The following is a 21,302-nucleotide window of genomic DNA, read 5'->3' as shown; positions in this document are numbered from 1 at the left end:
ATGAGCTACCTGCCAAGACCAGCATTATCCCTGGGGGGTGGAGTTGGCCCTGAAGGGCTCTGGAAGCACATCAGTAACCCAAAATTGACAGAGGAGCTCCCACCAGCAGCCCAGAGCTGCACAGCTCTCGCAGGACACCAATAAGTCCGTGACCTGAGGCTGAGGATTTCAAACTGGCCAGGACAACCCTGTACCAACAGGCTTCCTAACCCCTGGGCATCTTCCCAGGATCCGAGCAGAAGTCTCCTCTCCTTCCTAAGCTGAGAAGAGCAGTTTGTAACTGAGCACTATCCCTTGTTTTTGCCTTCTCCATCAATAACTTCTCAGTCCACAACAATGTGAGGCCTCCACACAGTCCATTTATCCTGCTGCATCCTCCCTGAGCAGCCACTGGCAGGTCCCCATGGCAAGTCTTACCACGTTCACTTACAGATGGGGAAACTGATGCACTTAGCATGGAAATGATGCAGTAGAGGCCCTGGCAGGACACAGCAACACCACTCTGTCCTAAACTCATTCCCAAACTTCTGGGACATTTGCAGTCCTGAAAGGGCATGTATCCATTAACTCACTTGGAGGGATTTGTAGCTGGGGCAACCCCAAAGCCCCTGCAGATGTGAACTATTTTTCCCATGTCCCTTTCTCTAAGGCAACCCCGGCTCCAGGGTGCCTGCAGAGGAAAGGCTGCCCGAGCAGGCACTCAGGTGTGGGTTAATGAAGGGCTCAAAGGGGGACTCCTGTGACGACACCTCCCAGGAAAGAGGAGGGGATCTCACGGCCTATGCAGAGGGGTCCCCATTGCTGGTGAGGCCTGACGTCCATCCCATTCCTACGGCGTGCAGGTTCCTGGGCACAGTGTGCACGAACCAGGTCCCCGCCACGCCGGATCCGGACCCTTGGGCTGTCCCACCCCCCACCCCTACCCCTCCCAAGGCCGTCCATTAACCCCCCAGCCTCCCTCCTGTACAAGGTCGCGGCCCCTTTAAATGCTGCGCTGCCCCGGCCCCACCCGCCAGCCTTTTTCCCCTTCTATTTTTTTATGAATGAAAAACGTTCTGGGCGGGGCCAGGCAAATCACGCGGCGCCCATTGGCCGCTACCGCCCCCACCCACTCAGCCTGCGTCCAATGGCGCTAGGCAGAGCAGCGCGCGGGCGGGCGCGGAGCGGCGCTGCAGCCAATCAGATGGCGCGGGCCGCAGAGCGGCGGCGTCCCATTGGCCGGCGCGGAGGGTAAACAAGCACGCGGGGCGTGGCGCGGCGGAGGCCGCTGGCTCGGGGGCTGCGGGCCGGCGCAGAGCGGCAGCGCGGTGCCCGGGCTCGGAGCGGCGCCGCGCCTTCCCCGGCTCCGGTCCCGGCTCGCCCCGCTGCCGCTGAGCCCGCGGCGGCTGAGTCCGCGGCGCCCGGCCGGGTACGTGAGGGCCCGGCGGCGGGGGCGAGGCGCGGCCGGGGCCTGGGGCGGGGGCGGTGTTTATGAATGGCGCGGGCCGCGCGGTGTGAATGGCGGGGGGCGCGCGCGAGCGGGGGAGAGGAGGGGGGGGCGGAGTTTATGAATGGGGCGCGCGGGGCGGCGTGGGAACGGGCCGGGCTGCGGCGCGGCCCTGCAGCACCGAGCGCGGTGAGCGGCGGGGGGAGGGAAGGGGGGAGGCCGAGCGAGGGGCGGGGGGGCCAAAGCATGCGGGCCCCCCCCCCCCCCCCCCCCCCCCCCCCCCCCCCCCCCCCCCCCCCCACTGCCTCCTCCCGCCCGCCCCACTGCCTCCTCCCGCTCCCACGGCGCATGATGTCACGGCCGTTTCTATAGAAATTAGGTGACATCACGAGCTGGGGGGCTGCGACCCGCCACGGCAGGATCGGGCCGGCTCCCCAGGGAGGCGCGGCAGCCCCTCACCGAGCCAACCCCGGGGGCGGCAGGGGCCAGGGTCTGATCCTGACCCCTTCCACCCCCAGCCTCGCACCTGCCGGAGCCCAGGCGGGACCCCTCTTCCTGGGCCGGCGTCGATGCTGAGCGGGCCGGGGGCACTGCCTGCCTCCCCCGCGCCATGGACGGCTTCTACGATCAGCAGGTTCCCTTCATGGGCCCCGGGGTAAGTTTGCCCTCCCTGATCCCTGTTGACACCTCCGTTCCCGACCCTGGGGGCAACACCTCCCCATCCTTGGGAGTACTCCCCTTGTCCTTGGGGGCACCCTGCTCTCCTTGGGGGCACCCTCCAGCCTTGGGGGCTGTCACTCTCATGGGCAGCTGTTGCCCTGGTCGTTGCAGAAGTCCTGTGCAGAGGAGGGCCGAGGCCGGCCGGGGTCCGATAGGAAAAGGAAATTTTTGGAGACCGACTTGGCCCACGACTCGGAAGGTAGGCAGGGCTGGCCCAGGCGGCCATGGCCTCTCTTGTGCCCCGCAAGACCATTTGCCTCACGTTCGTTGGTTTAGAAATAATCCTGCAAATAATGGCAGTTTTATTTATTCTTCTGTGGAGCACATAAGTCTTTCACTCTGTTCCAGAGCTCTTCCAGGATCTCAGCCAGCTCCAAGAGGCCTGGCTAGCTGAAGGCAAGTGTTCACCTCCACCTTTTGCCATGTAAAATCTCTCTGCAACCATTTTTTTTGAGAACAGACAAAGCCATAAACCCACTTTTTTGTTTGTTTTTTTTAGCTCAGGTCCCCGATGATGAACAATTTGTCCCAGATTTCCAGTCTGACAACTGTAAGTGATTGTTTTGGGTTTTTGTTCTTCAAGGGGGAGGTGGTTTGGGTGCCTGTGCAAAACTTGGCGCTGGGTTTGGAGTTGCTTCCTTAGGAAGGCAGTTGTTGCTTGGGCTAAAACGTGGAATCGTGGGCTTCTGGGAGAAAGCATGTGCAATTTGGGTTCATCGAGATGAAACTTGCAATGCCCTGTCTTTTGTAAATGGGGAAAATCATGGCCCAACGAATGGTAATCTCTCTGACTGATCTCTGGGCTCCTCTGAGGCAAGCTGCTCGTTCGTAGTAAGGTGGATTTGCTTCTAAACGCTCCTTTTCCATTTCAAGTGGAAGCGAGAGCCCGTGCTGGGCTCCTTGGTTAGCCACAATCTCTGCAGTTTCTGGAGCTTTTTACAGCCCTGGCCCAGCGCTGTTGGCAAGAGTGGGCCTGAGTGGTGAAACTTGAGCCGCTTTAAGCAGCATTAATCACTGGCAAGCGAGCGTGTTTAAAAGGAGGCCAGTGAAAATGCAGTCCCTCGTGAATTGCATAAGAGCGAGTGTTGGTTCTGAGCCGCGGCGCGTTGCTGGAGCGGGTTAGCGGCGGGGGCAGGGGCCGGGTAATGGCGTGTGGGGCTTGCGCAGCTCCGGGCGCTGCTCTCCGGACGTCTTAAGGGTCGCTTGGAGGGGAAGGGAGGGGGAATCAGGATGTTTTGATTCGTTACCTGGCAAACACAAGTAGTAGCTTGGTGTCGGTGGCTGGGTTTTGCTGCTGAGCCAGACAGCTACGGAACTTAAAGGAAATCAAATTTAGCCTGCAGTCGAACAGATTTTTCATTCCGGCTTTGTCACAGCATGCAGCGGGGTATCTCCTCCGACAGCAAATGCATGTTAATTATTGCTCTTTGATTACTTCGGAGTGGGAAGCTTGCCATTAAGCTGTTCCAGACAGCCCAAGTTTCAGATGTGCTTTTTTCCCTGTCTCCCCTGAGATAAAAGGCGAGCCTGGAGTCAGAAACACAACGGGCTGTTGACATCCCGAGCACAGCCCGGCAGCTCTCGCTCGGAGCGGTAGAAACTGCAGTGTGCGTGGGAGGGTGGCTCTTGGAGCTGAAGCTGTTTCCAGTGCCTTTTGGCAGTCTCTTGTTTCCTTGTAACCTGAAGAGCTTAGGGAGGAGAGACAAACTTTTCTGGGTGATGCAGGGAAAAGAGGGGAAAAATAAAAAGGCATTTGGTCAGGACTCTTAAAATGTTTTGACCTGCACAGCCTGCAGACCTGGTGTTGAAACGACTCTGTCGCTTGAAAAGAGATCTCCCTGCATGACTCCCCACTGCAATAACCTTCCTTAACTTTCCTGAGGAGAGAAAGCAAAGGTTTCCTTCGCTGCTGCTGTGTTGGCTTTGAGGGGGCTCAGACTCAGGTGGAGGGGAATGGGGAGCCTGGCTCTTCCATCCCTGCACTGGAGAGATTTTAAAGAGGAGAGAAACTCCAGTTTACAGCTCTCTGACCCTATTTTCTCATTTCACTCCGGTTTTGAACCCTGTGCCATGTAGAAAGGAAGAGAGGGATGGCTCTGGTGCAGCTCCTTCCTGCACCTGGCTTTCACTAATGGAGATGGGCTGCTTTCCTGGTCACATTGGGGTTCAGTGTCCTTTAGCTCCCAGGGGAAGATAAATCCCTCCTTAGTCCCTACAGATGTTTGTGGGCATGCGTTGGACTCTGTTACTGCAGTTGTGTGCCTTTTCACTGAGAAAGCTACTGCTCTCTTATTCTGAGCAAACTTCCATCTCCTGCCCCATCGTGCATTCCCAGGGCCAAGCTTTCTTGGCACAGCAGCAAAAAGGGACAAACCAGGCTCAGTTTGCACCCCACTGCAATGGGGGGATCATGCACTGCCACATGTGCTGTGTGGAGTCTTGGAGATGCTCAGAACTGCAACATCCTTCTTGCCTTGCTAAAACCCTCTCGTAGCTGCCTGCAGCTCCACTGCTTCCTACTTGCTGTTCCCAATTCCATAGCCGAGATCCTCTGCAGACAGGGGCTTAAAGTTGGGGCTTGGGAGCAAAATAACATGCTGGAGTGCAGTGGATTGCTGTGCTGGGGAGGAAATCCCACTGTAGAGAAAGCAGGGCTGCTCTGAATGAGGGATGTTTTGTTCTTAGCGCCCTGGACTGAGCAGCAAGAGGCCTGATTCGGTGCTTATAAGTTGAACAGGAAAGTGGTGGATCCTCCTGGGAAGGCAGGGAGGCCATAGGTAACTCCACAGAGGTCACCACACTGGCCATCGTGCTGCCTCCCTGGCCAGGCATAGGTGTGGGTTCACCAGCAGTGTGGTCCTGGGGAGAAGGGTGTATGTACAGTGTTATACCTCCATCGGTTGTTTGTATACCTGAGAAGCGATGGAATCATTCTGAGGAGATCAAGCATCACAGGAGATGGTTTGTTCCCTGCGTACTTGTGGCCTCCCTGCATGGGAGGCACGTGGCAAAAGCCACGGGCAGGACACGGAGTGGGTTTTCTTACACACCAAAATGAAAGCAGGAGGTTTGTTTGTGAGGAAGAGTCGTTTAAACAAAGGAAAACAGGAGCCCGGCTTCTATTTCTGGCTTCTCTCCTGGTGTGACCTTGGGTGCGTCCTGTAGTGTCAGGAGATGGAGGGGCAGGCGCAGAGCTCAGCTCCCAGGTGACGGCTTGAGCGGGTGCCAAGGTCCCTGTGCTGGAAGGGGTGGTTTAGTTCCCTTCCCCTTGGTTTGGACAGTGGTTGCCACTGGCAAAGCCAGTGTCCTCCAGGCTCGGCATTTTGGAGGTCCATTTATGCTGGTGGGTGGGAACAATCTGCCCGGTCCCTCACCAAGGGATTCACTAAGAATTCAAGGCCTCGAGTGGCTTTGGGGTGTCACCCTTTTCCATGGGAGACCTCTTGGCTGATGGTTGGCATTTGGGGCATCTACAGCTTGACTGGTTATAAGGCACTGTGATGGTTTGCCTGAGCTCCCCCACTTTCCCTTCCTACCTGGGCACAGCAGTGGCACCTGTAGCTGGTCCCTTGCCCAGCCTCCCTGGGATCCTTTCATCCCTAGGGGCTAAAGCAGACCAGAGAGGGGCTGTCAGGCACCCACGGGCGCTCTCGCTGCGCCCATGGCTTAGCCCTGGCATGGATCTGCCGAGGCATGTTCTCCAGCCCCATCTGTAGTTGAGCTGCTCCCTCTGCCTATTTTTATGTATTTTTTTAGCTTTAAATTATAGTGCCGAGGGCAGGACCGGAAAGGGTAAAAGTGCTCACGCATCCTTTGAGGCATTGGGTGCTGGGGCAGGGCTCTCCTTCCCAGGGAACCCTCCAGCCTGGCTGCTCACTGCTGGGATCCAAACCCACCACCTTCCCCACAAAAGCTGTGCCACCAGCCTTGGTCCCCCCTCAACTCCTGCAGCCTCATCAGCCACGAGCTGGGCATCAGGAGTGCATGGCAGGAGCAGCGCCGGCCCGCCCTGCAGTGTTTGTGTAAGGAATCCAAACGTTGCACGGAGTCCGGGCTTGGACAGCTGGTCTCTGTTAGGATCTTAAGGCTCATTTCCCTTTTTTTTTGAATGGCAGAGCTAAGCTCTGGGGAAATTTTTCCTTTCTTTTTTTTTTTTTCCTCCCTCAGCCACATGAATGGAGCGCTCCGAAGTGTTTGTGAATGGAGGGTGGTGCCTGCTCAGGGACTGGAGGGTTTTTTTTTCAATGAATAACCAGACCCCATTGTACGACTGGCGGAAAAACAACCCGCTCCAACAACACGGAGCCTGTTTGGGAGAACCATACCCGCAATAGGCAGCTGGAGCCCTTCCAAAGCCAGTTCCCCTTTGCTTTCCCGTGGCTCGTGGGGCGCCTGGACTTTGCCGCCGCCGTGCCGGCCCCCTGTTAAGGCTGGAAATGCTGAGAGTGGCAAAACCTCGCTGGGGAGGGGGGAAGGAGGAGGAGTGGGATAAATCCGGCTTGGGAGCCAGTGGAAGGCGTGTGGGGGGCTGTGCTGGCTCAGCGCTGGGCTTTGTGTTTCAAATCCTTCTCGGGGGGTTTTATGCCCTCGGTACCAGCTGTGCTGGGCCCTTGCGAGGAAGGGGGACGGGTAGAGAGGGAAGTCAGCAGCTCTTTAAAGGTTTTGACAAATTAGGGGAGCAGCTAATTACCTGGCAAGCTGTGAACAGTTGTCCTGGAGCTACTCCTCTCCACTGTAGCTGGGCTGTGTTTAGGCTTTGCATGAAGCTAATACTCCACTTCCGATTAGTCTTGGCTCTCCTCTGAGGCACTATTTAGGTGCAGATCTCTGAGGCGCTTTCCCTTTCCTAGAGCGCCTGCTTTTAGAAATTAATTAGCTTAAGCATATATTATTCAGTTTATAATTATATATAGCAAGTGGGCTTGGGAGTGGGTGGTGAGGATTTGGGTTTAATGGGATGTTTGTCACTTGAGTTCATACGATTGTGGGACCCTGGGAGAGGGTCTGCTTGGAGCACCTTGGCTGAGGGAAGGTGGATCCTGTTTACTGACTCTCTGGAAGATGGGTACACCCCTGTGAGGACAAGTGGGTTGCTGTGTTCTGTTTATGAGCTCTTGGAGCTCCAGTCTGTCAAGCCCCTGCATTTCTTGCTCCACGGCTTGGGGGAGCAGCCACTGCCTGTGGTGCCTGGGCTCGGCTCCACTTGCTGAGGGGCTCTGGCCACGGCACATGTCTCGTCCATGGCTGTTGTCAAGCTGCCTGTTCCCCTTTCACAGCCCTTGCTCTGCCCCTCTTGGATCCCAATGGGGAAGGACTCCCCCTCTATGAGCAATGTCCTGGGCTGCTGTGACTGTCCCAGTTCTGCCCTCCTCTGCCACCCCAGCTCACTCCACTGTCAATGTTGGGGTCTGCTGGGGCACCCTCCTGCCCTGGTTCAGTTGTCTGATGCTCCTGGGGCATAATTCAGCACCTGATTCCCAAGCAAAGAGCACCGAAGCAGATGCTCCCAGGGGTGATGTCCCCATTGCTCTCTCCGATGTGTATCTTCCTTGTTCTCCTTGCAGTGGTCCTGCACGCCCCACCTCCGGCAAAGATCAAGCGGGAGCTGCCCAGCCCGTCCTCGGAGCTGTCATCCTGCAGCCACGAGCAGGCTCTCTGTGCTGGCTATGGGGACAAGTGCCTCTACAACTGTTGGTAGGTAACGCAGGGACAGCCGCTGCCCGCAGACCCCTCAGGGACTCCCTGTCATGCGGCGGTGTCCCCGTTGGTGTCTCCGTCAGCCCCTGGCCCATCTCCTTTGGCAGTGCCTATGACAGGAAACCCCCCGCCGGGTTCAAGCCATTAACGCCGCCCGCCACGCCGGTGTCCCCTGCGCACCCTGGATCGGCCCTGCCACCACCGCCACCACCGGCCCCGGCCGTGCCGGCGGCTGCCCACGGGGCGGCCCCGGCCCCGCACACGCTGCAGGAGCAGCGGCAGCAGCAGCAGCCCTTTGCTGTGCCACGGCCACCACACCCGCCCATGCACATGCCAAAGATGATGTCTGAGAACCAATACCCCACAGAGCACAGGTAAGGTGTTCCCCACCCCAGCAACCGCTGGGGGGTTGTGACGACTCTTAGGGTGGGTCAGTGACCCCAAAGCGTGGGGAAGGAGGAGGGATGCCTGTCCCTTTGTCCCATGCTGCGATTGCAGACGGTTGGCCAAATGTTGCTGCCTGGGGTCCCATGTGGCAAAACTTGCTACTTCCTATTGGGATCTTGCAGCTCTTTCTCCTGCTGATGGGGAACCTCTCCTCCCAGCCCCTGGAACACCAGGCAGAGCCTTTGTCTCCCCCTCCGGAAAGGTGAGGGAGGCAGAGGCTGCCTCCTGCATCCATCCCTGTGCCAACAGGTGATGGTGCTGAGTCAGGGCTCTGCTCCCCTCATTCCCATCCACTGCAGCTCTGCTCCCAAGCTGAGCCCTGCCGGGCTGGGGAGCTGTGACCTTTCCTGTCCTGTCCCTGTGCACCGCTAGGCTGGGGGTTGGTCCTGAGCTCCCTTTTGTATCACATTGCATTACCATGATTTTGGGGGCTGTGGAAGGAGACCCCTGCTCCCTCCTTCCTCTTCAAGCTGTGGCTTCATCCCCCATCACTGGGTGCTTTGCCAGTCCTCAACCTCACCATGGGTTTGCTCGCAAGGGTGCTCTCAGTAGGTGCCACAGCACAGGTCACAGAAGACCTCTGGCTTTGCTTTTGGCCCCTGGATGCCCTTTGCTGGTGACAGCCACTCTGTCACCCCTGTGGTCCTGGGGCTAGATGTGGCAGCCTGGCAAAGACCATGCAGTGGGGCCGTGGAAACCCTTGGAAAGTGCCCACAGCAGGTGAATGTCCCTCCCCAGCAAAGTGGAGCTCTGGGTGACCTTTGAGCTATGCGGGGGGCTGGCTGCGACCCCTTGGGAAGCACCGTGCCAGCGTGGGGCTTGGGTTTCATTCAGGAAGGGCAGAGGGACATGGCTCGGAAATGGAGTAATCCCAGCCCGGCAGCTGGGAGAGCTCCGGTTACAAAGCCAAATGGTGCAAGGCCGGCCGAGAGGAGCCAGCACGGAGATCCGAGATCGCCTTTCAAGGTGCCGGAGGACGGGGGGATGCGGCAGCACACCCTCGAGATGGTCCCTCATCCATTGCCACCAGCAGAGATCGTGCTGGGGCTCAGACCAGTGGTGGCAGCACCCTGGAGCTGAAAATAGTGCTCCCTGCTGTTGAGTTCAAGGTTTAATCCCAGCTGCGCAGGCGGATTAGCAACCGGCTGGAGTTGCAGAGTGGATTTGGCTTTGCGTAAGCGCCCACCCATGCGCAGCATCCCCGGGCCCTGCAGTGCTGCCCCCCACCCTGGGGCCAGGTTTTACTGGTTTACAGCATGAGGACTGTTGCGGGCAGTTTTTTTTGGTTCCTTTTCTCACTCCTTTCCAGATATCTGAAGCCCAGAGTGCTTTTCTGTGATGGCCCATGTGCTATCCTGCCCTTTCAGCATGGGGTCCCCAGTGCTTGGAAGGGGATGGGGCTCCTCAGCACCCCACTGGGTCCCCATGGGATTAGACCCTGTGGTGGTCATGCTCCTGAGAAACCATCCCAGCCTGCTGTGGGTGCACCCTGGGATCACCTCAAGCTGAAGACACCCAACTGTCACGCAGTCCTGGTCTGGAATGGGAACCGGCAGCAGGGCTCATCTCCACTCTGCAGTAATGCTGTGTCCTTTCCCCCAGGTTTCAGAGGCAGCTGTCTGAGCCCTGCCACCCCTTTCCACCGCAGCCCGGGGTCCCAGGGGACAGCCGCCCTGTCTACCACCGGCAGCTGTCGGAGCCCCTGGGCCCGGCTGCCCCCCGCCCCCCTCAGGGATTCAAGCAGGAGTACCATGACCCGCTCTACGAGCCCAGCGGCCCCGGCCTGCCTGGCCCCCCTGGCCACGGCTTCCAGCCCCCCATGGGCATCAAGCAGGAGCCCCGGGACTACTGCATTGACTCAGGTGAGTATGAGTTGGGGGGCGGCCAGGTGCTGGGTGGGGTTACACCACTGACACCCAGAGGAGCAGAGCATCTCTGCCATCAGCGTGGTGGGTTCAGGGTTGAGCCTCAGGCATTGGGTGCTGGAGTTCCCGTAGTGCTGGGATACTGCTTCGCCTTTTTCTTTCCTCTCTCTCCTCCTCCCTTTCCAAAGCCAGGAAATAGAGCAGGCATTCACCCAAGGCCGTGTGGTGTGGTCAGTGCCATAGCCATGGGCTGGGGTGCCCCACGGCACCCAGCAGGTCCCCCCGCAGCCCTGGCCTGGGGCCGGCTGTGATTGCTGGCTGCTGGACCCCACCAGCATCACGGAAAAATCCTCTAATCGCCTTAGGACCTAAAAATATCCCAACCTCGGGATGGAGGGTGGCACAGCTGAGCAGATGGTAGGGGAGGCGCGGTGGTGCCTCCCTTCCTGTGGGGCCTGTGAAAACCTGAGCTGACTTAGCCCTTGCTCCAGTGTTCATTGCAGTGCCACCTCACGTCACACTGGGTTTTTCCCCAATGTTGAGGCTGGATGCGGGGGACCAGGGAGGGGGAAAGATGCCCGGACTTTGCCGCAGGACATGCTTGGGGTAGGAAATATGCTGTCAAATGCTTGGTGGGACCCACGGGATTTACATCCTTAATGTCACCTTCGTCTCTCTCGCAGAAGTGCCTAACTGCCAGTCCTCGTACCTACGGGGGAATGTCTTCCCCAGCAGCCATGACGGTGAGTGACCTCCCCCATTCTCCCCCTGTTCATGGCATCCCTGGTGGGTCCCGTCCCATCCCTCTTTTGGGGCAGGCAGTACCTTCCAGGAGGCCAACAGAGCTTCTGGGCACCCTGAAAACACCCACGAGAGCACGGTGGTGCCTGTTAGAGCCGTGTGCACTGGCACCAGCACTAAAAGCAGCCAGCAGCCCCTGCCAGTGTGCCGCAAGGGCACGGCAGCGCCGTGTAATCTGGGATAATATGCCTGATATAGCTGCTAAGAGGGTTTTGGTTCCGCCAGCTCCCCGGAGTGAGGGGGGGCAGAGCTGCATGGTGCTCAGCCACTGAAATAACTGGGGCTGAGTCTGCTGCTGGAGCTGGGGATAGGGTCTTGTGCTGGGTTGGGCCAAGCCAGGGTTTTTTGGGGTCCAGCCAGAGTGGTTGAGGCACTGTGCTCACTGAGGGTCTTTTCCCCATAGGATTTTCATATGAAAAGGACACACGATTGTATTTTGATGACACATGCGTCGTACCGGAGAGGCTGGAGGGTAAGACTCTGACCCCAGAGGAGGCCTGCAGGGGGACCAAGGCTCATGGAGGGAGATATGGGGATGCTGGGATCCACAGTGTCTGGCTTTTAAAGCCAAGCAGTGCTGGTACAGTGCTCTTAGGAGCTGCTGAGCACCATCCCACACAGCAGCTTGGCATCCTTGCCATGCCCATCTCTGTCCCTGCCACCTTCCTGCCTGCAACATCTCTTCCCTCTCCCACCCCATGGCCTGATCCTGCTCAGCTGTCTCAGCACAGGGATGACCTCAGTGTTGCTGTACATGTCTGTTACTGGTGACACAGCCTGGGAGAGGGGCAGAGCCAGGGTATTTAACCAGTGTCTCTGTGCGGGCAGGTAAAGTGAAGCAGGAGCCCACCCTGTACCGTGAGGGCCCTCCTTACCAGCGGCGTGGGTCCCTGCAGCTCTGGCAGTTCCTCGTCACCCTCCTGGATGACCCTGCCAATGCCCACTTCATCGCCTGGACTGGCCGGGGCATGGAGTTCAAGCTGATCGAGCCTGAGGAGGTATGAGAGGTGGTCCTGCCCTCAGGCTGGGGAGTGGCCATGGGGGAAGCAGGAGAGGGCTGGATCCTTCTCATGCAACAGCATGTTCACTCTTGCACTTGAAGCGAGACACGTGCCTTTACTCTCCAGGTAGCTGTAGAAATTCGCCTTTAATCTCTTCCGCTGCCTCTTGGCGTGGCATGTGCCAGCTCTGAAGCTGCAAGTGGTCACCAGATGCGGTGGCGTTGCCTCTGTGCTGTGCCTTGCCGAGACCCGCTGCTCCACCAAGGCTCCCTCCTTCCCAAACTGCTCCCATCCTTTGCCCTGGGTTCCCAGCAGCGGCTCCGTGCTGGCGCGCTGCCGTGCTGGAGCCGTTTGGCTCTGCAGGAGGGTGACACAGAGGAAGAAGCTGTTTGGGGAGTAATTGAAAGCAGCTGTAGCAAGCACAGAGCTGTGCATTGTGGGTAATTACCCATAATGTCTCTTATGCCATGCATGGAAATTGTGGTTTTTTGAAGCAGCTTTTTTGGCAGGCTCCCCCTAATCAAATGGCTTTTGATTCGGCTCCCGGTTTGGCGGTGGCTGCGTGGTCGCAGCTGGAGTGTATAATGGCAGGCGGGGCACCACTCCTGGACCATGGTGATGCCTTCACCCCCGGCTGCATCAGCCCTCTGAAACAAGCCCCTTTTCATTTCTGTTGTGATTTCGTGTGAGGATCCATGTCCAAGCCCTCGCTGAAGCCCTGACTGCTGCCACCTCTCTCCCCACAGGTAGCGCGGCGCTGGGGCATCCAGAAGAACCGGCCAGCCATGAACTACGACAAGCTCAGCCGCTCCCTGCGCTACTACTATGAGAAAGGCATCATGCAGAAGGTGAGTAACCCCACCTGCCACCCCACAACGGGGTGTGACTGTCCCCCGCTGTCACTGTGGCATCCCAAGGGGTAGCAGGAGGGGGGTTAGCTCCGGTGTCAGGTGTGCAGTGCTTCCCCGGGGCAGGGTGAAAGTTCAGGGCACCTTTCACACCCTCCCTCCTCCTCCTCACAGGTTGCCGGTGAGCGGTACGTCTATAAATTCGTCTGTGACCCCGACGCCCTCTTTTCCATGGCCTATCCCGACAACCAGCGCCCTTTCCTGAAGACAGAGCCCGACTGCCCGGTGCCAGAGGAGGAGACAGTGCCGCTGACGCACTTTGAGGACAGCCCAGCATTCCTTCTGGAGATGGATCCCTGTGGCAGCCTTCCCTATGCAGAGGGCTTCGCCTACTGACTCGGCCGGCCGGCAGAGCCATTGGCACTAGCGCATCCACCTGGGGCAAACATTGTTTTCTAAAGAATATTTTTGGCTGTTCATAAGGAGAAAAAAAAAAACCACCCAACGACAAACCGCGTGGGTGCACACACAAATTGGAGGGATCTAAAACACCCCGCGTGTGCCACCGATGAATTCCCACCCTTCCTGTCCAAGGGCTAGTGCACAGGACTGCCCGTGGCCGGCACCTCCTGCCACACATCAGCGTGATGTTTTGGGGCACCGGGAGCCTAAAGCTGCAGTGTCTGCCCCAGGCTCTGGCTCTGGCAGTGCCCCAGGACTGGGCTGCGTGGCCGCTGAGCCAATTGTCACGACAATCTGCTTTGCATCGAGCACAATCCGCGTAGCTGCCTTGTGTGGTGGAAAGGGCTTTGATTTGCACAGAGAGGAGGGATGCAGGGGGGCTGCCTTGGCCAGCACCCCAGGGCTGATGTGTGCAGCATCCTACCCCAACCCTGAGAAGCCTTCTGCCTTCTTCCCGAACCCCCCTCCTCATATAACCTGTTGTTCCCATATAATCCACTGCATCCTCTCCGTGCCCCCTTCGATCCTCCTCAGCTCTGGCTGCAGGCCATGGGTTGCATTTTAGGGGAGGAGACCCTGACACTAATTCCCTCCTTGTTTTGGTTTTTTTGTTTTTGTTTTTGGGGCTTTTTTTGATGTTTTAGGAAAATAAGAAAGGTTTCTAAACTGATTTTTGTAGATTTTTTGTATTTTAAGGCAAAGCTATTTTTTGCAGCCCGGCTGCTGTTCCCGGAGCCCCTGGAGACACCCCCATGGCTTTCCCGGTGGCACGCTTGCAGGGGCAGCCCTCGATGCCTGTGGTTCCCTGGGATGGCTGCCGAAGGATCTAGTCCACTCCATTTCACTGCTCCAGTCCTCTTTCCTGGGCAGCCGGGACTGAACCCTGGTGTCGGCTCAGCTGCTCCCCCTGCTCGGCATGGCCTCGGAGCTGGGCTGTAAGGCTGAGGTGGGCAGGGAGGGGGGTCCCCCACCCCCCTTCCTGGGTACCCCACTTCTCTCCAGCTCCCCCCTCCCTGCTGCACCTCCCAACACTCATCCACCACTCGTATATCCATACCTGCCTCCCCCCGCACCAGGCTACATGTTTTCATTGTAAATGCTGTATAGGAATTTTTTTCTCTTCTTTAGTTAGCTTCGGTTGGAATTTTTCGGGGTTTGTTTGGTTTTGGGTTTTTTTTTTTTTTGTCTGATTCATTCTTTTTTGGGGAAGTATGAAGATTAACTCATGAAGACTCGGTTACTCTCCCCATGGGGGCTGCAGTGGCCTGTACCCATGGGGAGCATTCGGTTTTTGGGAACCCCACCTTGGGGACAGGGTTTTAACCATTTGCTCGGTGTGGCAGGTCTGCAGTGCAGAAGGGGTTAATCTGAGGACTGATTTGAAATATCTTTACTCAAGCAGGGCTATGTATCTCCTGCAAAGCTGCATTACATTCTGTACTGTGTACAATAAAGGATCTTGCTTCATGTTCCTCCCAGGCTACCTGGGCTCCTGCTTTGCCTGCACCATGGGATGCTTCCTGGGCTGGGAGGGAGCCTCTGGGTGTACTTGTGGAATCTGAAGTGGTCTAGAGTACAGGCCATCACTTGGGGCCTGCAGGGCTGTGTGCCTGGAGCTGGGACCAGGTCAGCAGGACTGCTCTCACCCCAGTTCTGGACTCATTGCTCCTGGATCTGGATGCTGCCATGACTTTCACAAAGCTGCATCCAGTGAGAGGATCCATTTGGAATGGGGGTGGCTTCTTCCCAGTGAGGTGCAATTTAATACTGCTTCTTTCCCAGGGTTTCTCCATTAGTGGGTCCTTCCCTTTCCCCAGGAAACCCAAGCCTCTGCCATCAAGCAGTACTAAAGCTGGTGGGGACCTCTTAGGGAAGCCCCTCCTGGAGTTCCTGGTAGCAGTCCCCCAGTACCTTATAGCTCCATTTCTAGGCTAGAAAAAATCCAGGGTTTGCAAAAAGCTGAAGAAGGTGGGTAGAGGGCAAGGGCTGCTCTGTGGATTCAGTTAAAGGGTCTGTGTTTCCCCTGATGTGCTGAAGAAAAGCTCAAACACCCCAGAACTGCCCAGTCCCATTGGCCTCAATTTTAGCTGGGCTAAGCCAGGGTGTCCACTGGCTCCCAGCCCATCCCGTGCAGGGTGCTGGGCTGATGCTGTTGGAGATACTCTGACAGCTCTTCTCTTGCAGGTTTTCATTGCCCAGCCAACCCCCATCCTTAGACGTGGCAGTGGAGAGATGGAAGGTCCTTATGTGCCATGATGCTCTTTATAGACCTCGCCTAGATCCACTCCTGGCCATCAGCCACATGGTCCTTAAGTGTCTCTTCTTCCATTGTGCCTAAAGTATTAAGCTGAGCAGAGAACTGTGGCTGTCTCCCAGCCCAGGCAGAGCAAAACAGGATCTCAAACACCCAGCAAAAACAATTCATCTGGCATGAAGCCTTCCAGGAGCTAAATCAGCTGCTCAGCCCCAGGAGACACCTCCTGCCACTCCCTAGGGAGCTCCATGCCAGGCTCTCAATGCTATCCCATTTTTATTTTCCACAAAGCTCTGTACTCTGCCCAAGACTGAAAAACCCAGGTGATCTGAGCTCCAGACAGCGCCTGGTAATCCCACCTTCGATGGGGATTTTAGCAGACTGAGTCCTGGTGCTCAGGATGGAGGAAGGGGAAAATGGGGCCACCGGCAGCCCAGCCGGCAGGCAGATGGCTCAGGGAGACGGGACCTCGACCTGGTGCACGGCAAGTGTGTGGGACCAGTTATGGGTGGTGAGGATGAGCAGATAAGGCAAAGCTTTCATCAAGCATTTTGTCACACCACAACCCTGACCTCAACCCTCCAAATCCTGCTGTGGGCAGGGCTGTGGGCCCAAGGGCTTTGCTCTTGCAGAAGGGAGAGGATAGGAGATGTTTTTCTATTTCAGCCTGTCAGTGTGGGACAAAAGAGTTCAGGCCTCAAAGGCATTGATACCACACTGGCTTTTATGTACTTAGGGCACCAAGAATTTGCTCCTGCTGCACATCATATCTCACTCTCTTCACACTCCATGCAGATGGAATGGAGCTGCCTTGGGTGCATGGTCCCATTCATCCCCACTGAGAGGGTGAGGGACAAGCCACAGCTGCTCAATGACCTGCCTGCAGCCTCCCAGGGATGGGGACAAGAGCTCCCAGGCAGTGCAGGGGCTGCGCTAGCATTTGTCAGGAGTTGGGGAGATGGAGGGGAAACAGGTGGGAAAGCTTCCCTGCTCCCTGCACACCTCCTGCCCCCTCAGATGCTGCTCCCAGGCACAGGGTTGTGCCCTCCTCAATGCTTCAATGTGTGGTGAGTGGGGAGCCTGGCTGGGAAGCACTGCCATAACTACCACCACTTCCTTCTAGGACCAGGAACAGCTGGGGCCACCACTGCTCCATCCCCAGGATCAGCCACTTTGGTCCTCTCCTCACACACCCCAGCACTGTCCTGCCTCCTGCCTTCCTCCCACTCCTCCCGGCTGCTGGGGAGGATGAGGAGGAGCGAGTAGAGAGGATGGTGAAGGATGAAGCAGCATTTGGGGGAGGATTCCAGCCATCCAGACTGGGCAAAACCCTGGTGCTGGTGTGCAACCCTGTCTCCAACCCTCTAGCTCACAGCTTCCACCTCTGCGTGGTCCATGTGGTGACAAAGCCCATCGGCGACTCAGGGTGAACAACGATCTGTGACACTGTAAGAAGACAATAAAATGGCAGCTGGTACTGAATGAGAACAAACATGGGGGTTTTTATGTTCTTCTCTTCACAGTCTTACAACGTGCCCCAAGTTATCCCCTCCCTGGAATGAGAGCTCGGAGTTACCAGATAGTCCGAGAGCTGTTTGAATGAGAGGCGCAGGTTAAAAATCATTTGAAAAAGAGGAGCCTATAAAAGGGAGAACATCATTATGACCCTCCACACATCCATAATTCACGGAGTACATTTCTGCTCTCCCTGTCTCGGAAGCATATAGCTGGACTGGAAAACATTCAAAAAGCAATGGAGACAGCCAAAGGTCTGCTATGGCTCTTACACGGGAGTGTATAAATAGTCTGGCACTTCCGACTGGTGCAGGATTTGTGGCTCAGAGACTTCACATTTAATAGCCCATGATGGAGTTTTCCATCACTGACTGGAAGAGCATTTTTGGGAAGAACTACTGCCCACGCAGTTTGTTCTTATGGCAGGACCAATAAGCCCAGGGCTGAGATGTGCCACATGGTCCACCACGGGCAGTGAGACACAGCTCCCACTGGGCCCATGTCATGCTGACCATCGTGGTGGCCTCGTGCCTGTCCTTTGCAACTGGTGCTACCAGGGAGGCAGGTCATGTCACAGCAGCTCCTCTTTTCCCCAGCTCTTCAAACACTTGATGTTTTCAATAAGTGGGCTAATTTGGCTCTTAAATACCTGGAGCAACATGAATGGCTGCTTGTGTGAAACCAGCTTCAATACGGGTTTGGGCTGGTGAGTAAGGAAAAGGTGAGGAATCTCTGCCCAGGGATGTGCAGGGCACCCAGCTCCCTTCACATAGGTCTGGCACCACCTCGTGGAAATCCATCTGCTGCTCCTGGCTGCCACAGGGTTTTGTGGTAGCACATCTGGAGAGGTCTTTGGTGTCCAAGACGTGGTTAGGTTCATACGCGCAGGCTGGAGCATTCTGTGGCACAGAGGACTCCAGCCCCAGCCTGTGTCTTGGGGCTTCTTTCTGCTCTGAGATGATTTTTCTGGAAGATGTGGGTCTGGATCACTGACTCCAAGCCTCCCATTCATGGCAGGCTGTAAGTAGAGGAAGACCACTGACTCCACCTTCTCCTGTGCTCCCACTGAGAAGAGAGCCAGGACTCCACTAACACCCCGGAGCCTTGGAGCCCTCCAGCACTGAGCTCCCAGCCCCTCACAAGGCACTAACACCAGAATAAGCCTCTAAGTGGCTTCTGAAATCATGAGCCAATTGCTGCATTAAGGGCTCTTGGTGTCACGGGGGAGGATTCTGCATCCTCTTATCATTAACTATGGCAGTAACTGTCTGTGTTATTCCTGTGTACCCATGGACTATTCCCGAACCCTCGTAGGCGTCTACACAGGTTCTTCTGTCAGGAGTAATCCTGAGGAAGGTGTTCCTGCCACGGCAGGTGGGTAGAACTAGGTAGCCTTTAAGGCCCCTTCCAACCCAAATCATTCTAGAGTTCTATGATTCCTTGACCACTTTTCAGAGAGGTAAGTCAAAGGACACAGAGACTCAGATTTTGGAAGGGGGATGCCCTCACATTGTTGCAGAAGGACCAAGCTGAGGTGAGATCCCTCCTGAATTGAATGGCTGGGTGCCCACTTGGCTGGGTGCTCCCTCTGTCTGGGATGGGATCCTGGGCAGGGGTCAGCCAAAGCTTGGGCAAGACAGGACAAAAGATGCCATATGAGGTTTTGTTCCAGCTGGCAGTGGAGCCAGAGTGAGGGTCAGAGCTGGGGACTTGTCTGGAGTACAAGTAATCAGCAATAGCATCTTATTCAGAAAGCTTTTTAATTTAATATAAACAAAACCATCCTGGAGGGAACAGGCAGCAACTGATGTGAGAAACCACAAGCTGCCACAATACTGGGCCAGTGTACCTGTACCCCTGCACCCCAAGCTGGTCATGCATTGTCTTGCCATAAACTTCACTGGGACTCATGAAGGGATCTGAAAAAAGGTCTTCAAATGGCACATATGGGCAATCCCTGCACCTGCATCCCTGGGCCTGGCACCCTCTGAAGGCTGTTCCCCTTTTTCCCTGCAAGGATGAAAGAGGATCTGCCAAGCATGACTTGCACCCAGACTTGGAAAAATCTCTTTTAAAAAATCATCTCTTGGTTTCTTGGCCGCCTTAGACCCAGGAGAGGGCAGCAGCAGCCCAGACTGCAGCCTCAGCTACCCTTTCCGAAGCTCCTCTTCATCTCCTAAGCTGCACAGAGACAGCTGAGACAGAAAAACAGTGTACAGAGAGAGGAAGCGAAGAGTAAAAACCCAGTAGGCAGGCTAGTGGTACTCTCCTGGGCTTCAGAATTGTTTTCTTTCAAGGTGGAAGTGCAAAGAGAACAATCTTTCATTGAAAACAAACCGGAGTGCCAGGGCTTTCCATGACAGTCTTTCATTCTTTTGGTATTGGTGACCCCTATGAATGCTTGTCATGGCACCAAAAAGCAAGGTGGTGATGCTGGGGGTGCTCCTGATAGAGGTGGGAGGTAAGTACAGGTGACAACATGCACTGTGTGCACATCACACTGCTGCAGAGATGAGATCCTGCTCTGGAGGTCTCATGGCTTCACTCAGAGCACTCCAGAGGGATGAAACACAGTCACCAGTGCTCCATAGGCACACTGGCCACATTGCCACTGGTGAGTTTGCTGTCCCTGAAGGGACAGGAAAGGGAAGGCTGGAAACACGGGAAGTTTCTACTTCTCCCCCTTGGCACACCAGCCATGGGCTCACCCTCATCTCAGTGCACTGCTGAACAGTGTCAAACTCGTGCTGCCCATTTCCACTGGCAGCTTCACTGGTGTAGGTCATCAGCTCCTTGTGCAGCTGTGGCCTTTCCACCCAGCCAGGCTGGCAGCACCCTCCTGCCTTTCCTGGATGAGCTCACCAGGATGAGTCACAGAGCAGGTGAGTGGGAGGATGACATCCTTACAGCCACACTGAATTCCTAGCCACCTGCTTTAACAACATGTTGTAGAGCCAACCTGGGTTTTGCTGCAGGCAGTTCCATTTCTGCCTGGGTTGTCCTGCCCCGTGGCACGTGGACGACAGTGTGCCCTGCTCCTGGCTCGGAGCGTATGGCTGAGCCCACAGCCATGGGGCCTCTGTTCTCAGTTGGGCTCAACTGATGCCTTTTTTTTTTTTCTTAATTCACACCCTCTGAAATCACAGAAGTGCAAAATTATTGCTTACCAAAGCTGTTCTCCTGAAATGAGTCACAGAAGAAGGAGCTTTGTCACTCTGCCAGACACAGCCTGGCTGCTTCTCTAACTGGAACAGCACCAGAGAACAGCTTGCAGCTCCCTTTGGGCTTCAATCCTCCTGCACCCAGGTGTTACCAGCCTCCATCCACAGCCTGGACAGAGAATCTCCTGCATTATTCCCACCTCTTCAAACTACCACCCCTTTTCACCCCTTTCTTGGGTGAAGCCCTGCATGATGTGTTGACATGTTGGTGACACTGTGTTTTGTACCAGGCCAGCAGCTTGTTTGGGGAGTTACTCCTGCAAAACAGACCTTTTATTCAGAAAACTATTTAGCCAAAGTGTTGCGTCATCCATCCATCCATCCCTCCCTCCCTCCCTCCCTGGTGGCCCCAGGGCAGAGGAGAGGCTGTGGAAGGAAGGAGCAGCAACACCTTCACATCTGACACTGTGTCCTTACCAGCTATTGAGAGACATTAAAAACATCACAGCCAAGGTTTGAGCCTACAAGGATCACCAGATTTATGTATGACATAGAGCCCAGCTTCCTTTTTCCCCTGAAATGACACCTCATCTCCTAAGTCAACAGAAATGGTGTATTCTTGGTGCTTGAGAAAAGCTGACCCACAATACCAGGTATCTGACTGCAACTTGCAGTTTAGTCCCTTACCTAGAGGTTTTGGACTTCTCCTTCCCAGCATGAAAGGGGGTATTCTTCTGAAATCAGTACCAGAGGCAGGAGGCCTCTGGGTCTTTCAGAAGTGTCTCATGTGTCTAATGAGGGACCAAGAGCACATGTTAAGCCAGCGCTACTTTTCATGACTGCTTTTAGTTCCTTTTGTGTTATGGAGCTGACATAGCCCCAAAATGCATTGCTAAGGTACCTCTTGTTCACCTCCAGGCAGTTGTAGGCAGCTCACAAGCAAGTGCAGAACATAGCTGCCTGAATTTTTTTCATTCTTGTCTTTCCTCTGCAAAGACTCCCCAGCCAAATTTTGGGATGGAGCCTCTGGCCTGGATATTGTGCACCTGACTCTCAACCTTCCCTGCAGTTAAGCCCTTACAGGGCCTGCAAGAAGTGCACATCT

General features: G+C 56.0%; 2 protein-coding genes across 4 annotated transcripts in view; one reads left to right on the top strand and one right to left on the bottom strand.

Annotated features, from left to right (window-relative positions):
- Positions 1-1,284: 1,284 nt before the first annotated feature.
- On the top strand, positions 1,285-14,750 carry ETV5 (ETS variant 5). 2 transcript variants are annotated; one of them, XM_027703876.1, is made up of 13 exons: positions 1,285-1,408; positions 1,945-2,081; positions 2,258-2,345; positions 2,495-2,542; positions 2,646-2,696; positions 7,711-7,840; positions 7,951-8,217; positions 9,893-10,152; positions 10,839-10,898; positions 11,360-11,428; positions 11,785-11,954; positions 12,704-12,805; positions 12,980-14,750. In XM_027703876.1, the coding sequence occupies exons 2-13, from the start codon at positions 2,037-2,039 to the stop codon at positions 13,199-13,201; spliced, it is 1,512 nt and encodes a 503-aa protein (XP_027559677.1). In that variant the 5' UTR covers positions 1,285-1,408; positions 1,945-2,036; the 3' UTR covers positions 13,202-14,750. The 2 variants fall into 2 exon arrangements, with proteins under 2 accessions (XP_027559677.1, XP_027559676.1); XM_027703875.1 differs by lacking the exon at positions 1,285-1,408 and having other exon boundaries at positions 1,843-2,081; positions 2,237-2,345.
- A 2,290-nt stretch (positions 14,751-17,040) lies between these two features.
- The window catches only part of BOK (BCL2 family apoptosis regulator BOK), a 34,902-nt gene continuing 30,640 nt past the window's right edge, over positions 17,041-21,302 (bottom strand). Inside the window, exon 5 of one of the 2 annotated variants that reach the window (XM_027703861.1) lies at positions 17,041-17,160. In XM_027703861.1, the coding sequence (XP_027559662.1) occupies positions 17,047-17,160 (114 nt within the window). In that variant the 3' untranslated portion in view covers positions 17,041-17,046. Of the gene's footprint in view, positions 17,161-17,254; positions 18,055-21,302 lie in introns of those variants that run through there. The other variant, XM_027703859.1, reaches the window with a different exon arrangement.

Source organism: Neopelma chrysocephalum, unplaced genomic scaffold (genome assembly GCF_003984885.1).
Source record: "Neopelma chrysocephalum unplaced genomic scaffold, ASM398488v2 Primary Assembly neopelma1_252, whole genome shotgun sequence".
NCBI classification, from domain to species: domain Eukaryota; kingdom Metazoa; phylum Chordata; class Aves; order Passeriformes; family Pipridae; genus Neopelma; species Neopelma chrysocephalum.
The sequence above is the reverse complement of the archived record's forward strand: the minus strand, read 5'-3'. Positions and strand labels throughout refer to the sequence as shown.

Coding starts and splice junctions, on each gene's coding strand:
- ETV5 (XM_027703875.1), top strand. CDS start 2,037: ATGGACGGCTTCTACGATCAGCAGGTTCCCTTCATGGGCCCCGGG. Junction 8,218..9,892: donor CAATACCCCACAGAGCACAG/GTAAGGTGTTCC, acceptor CCTTTCCCCCAG/GTTTCAGAGGCAGCTGTCTG. Junction 10,899..11,359: donor CTTCCCCAGCAGCCATGACG/GTGAGTGACCTC, acceptor TTTTCCCCATAG/GATTTTCATATGAAAAGGAC.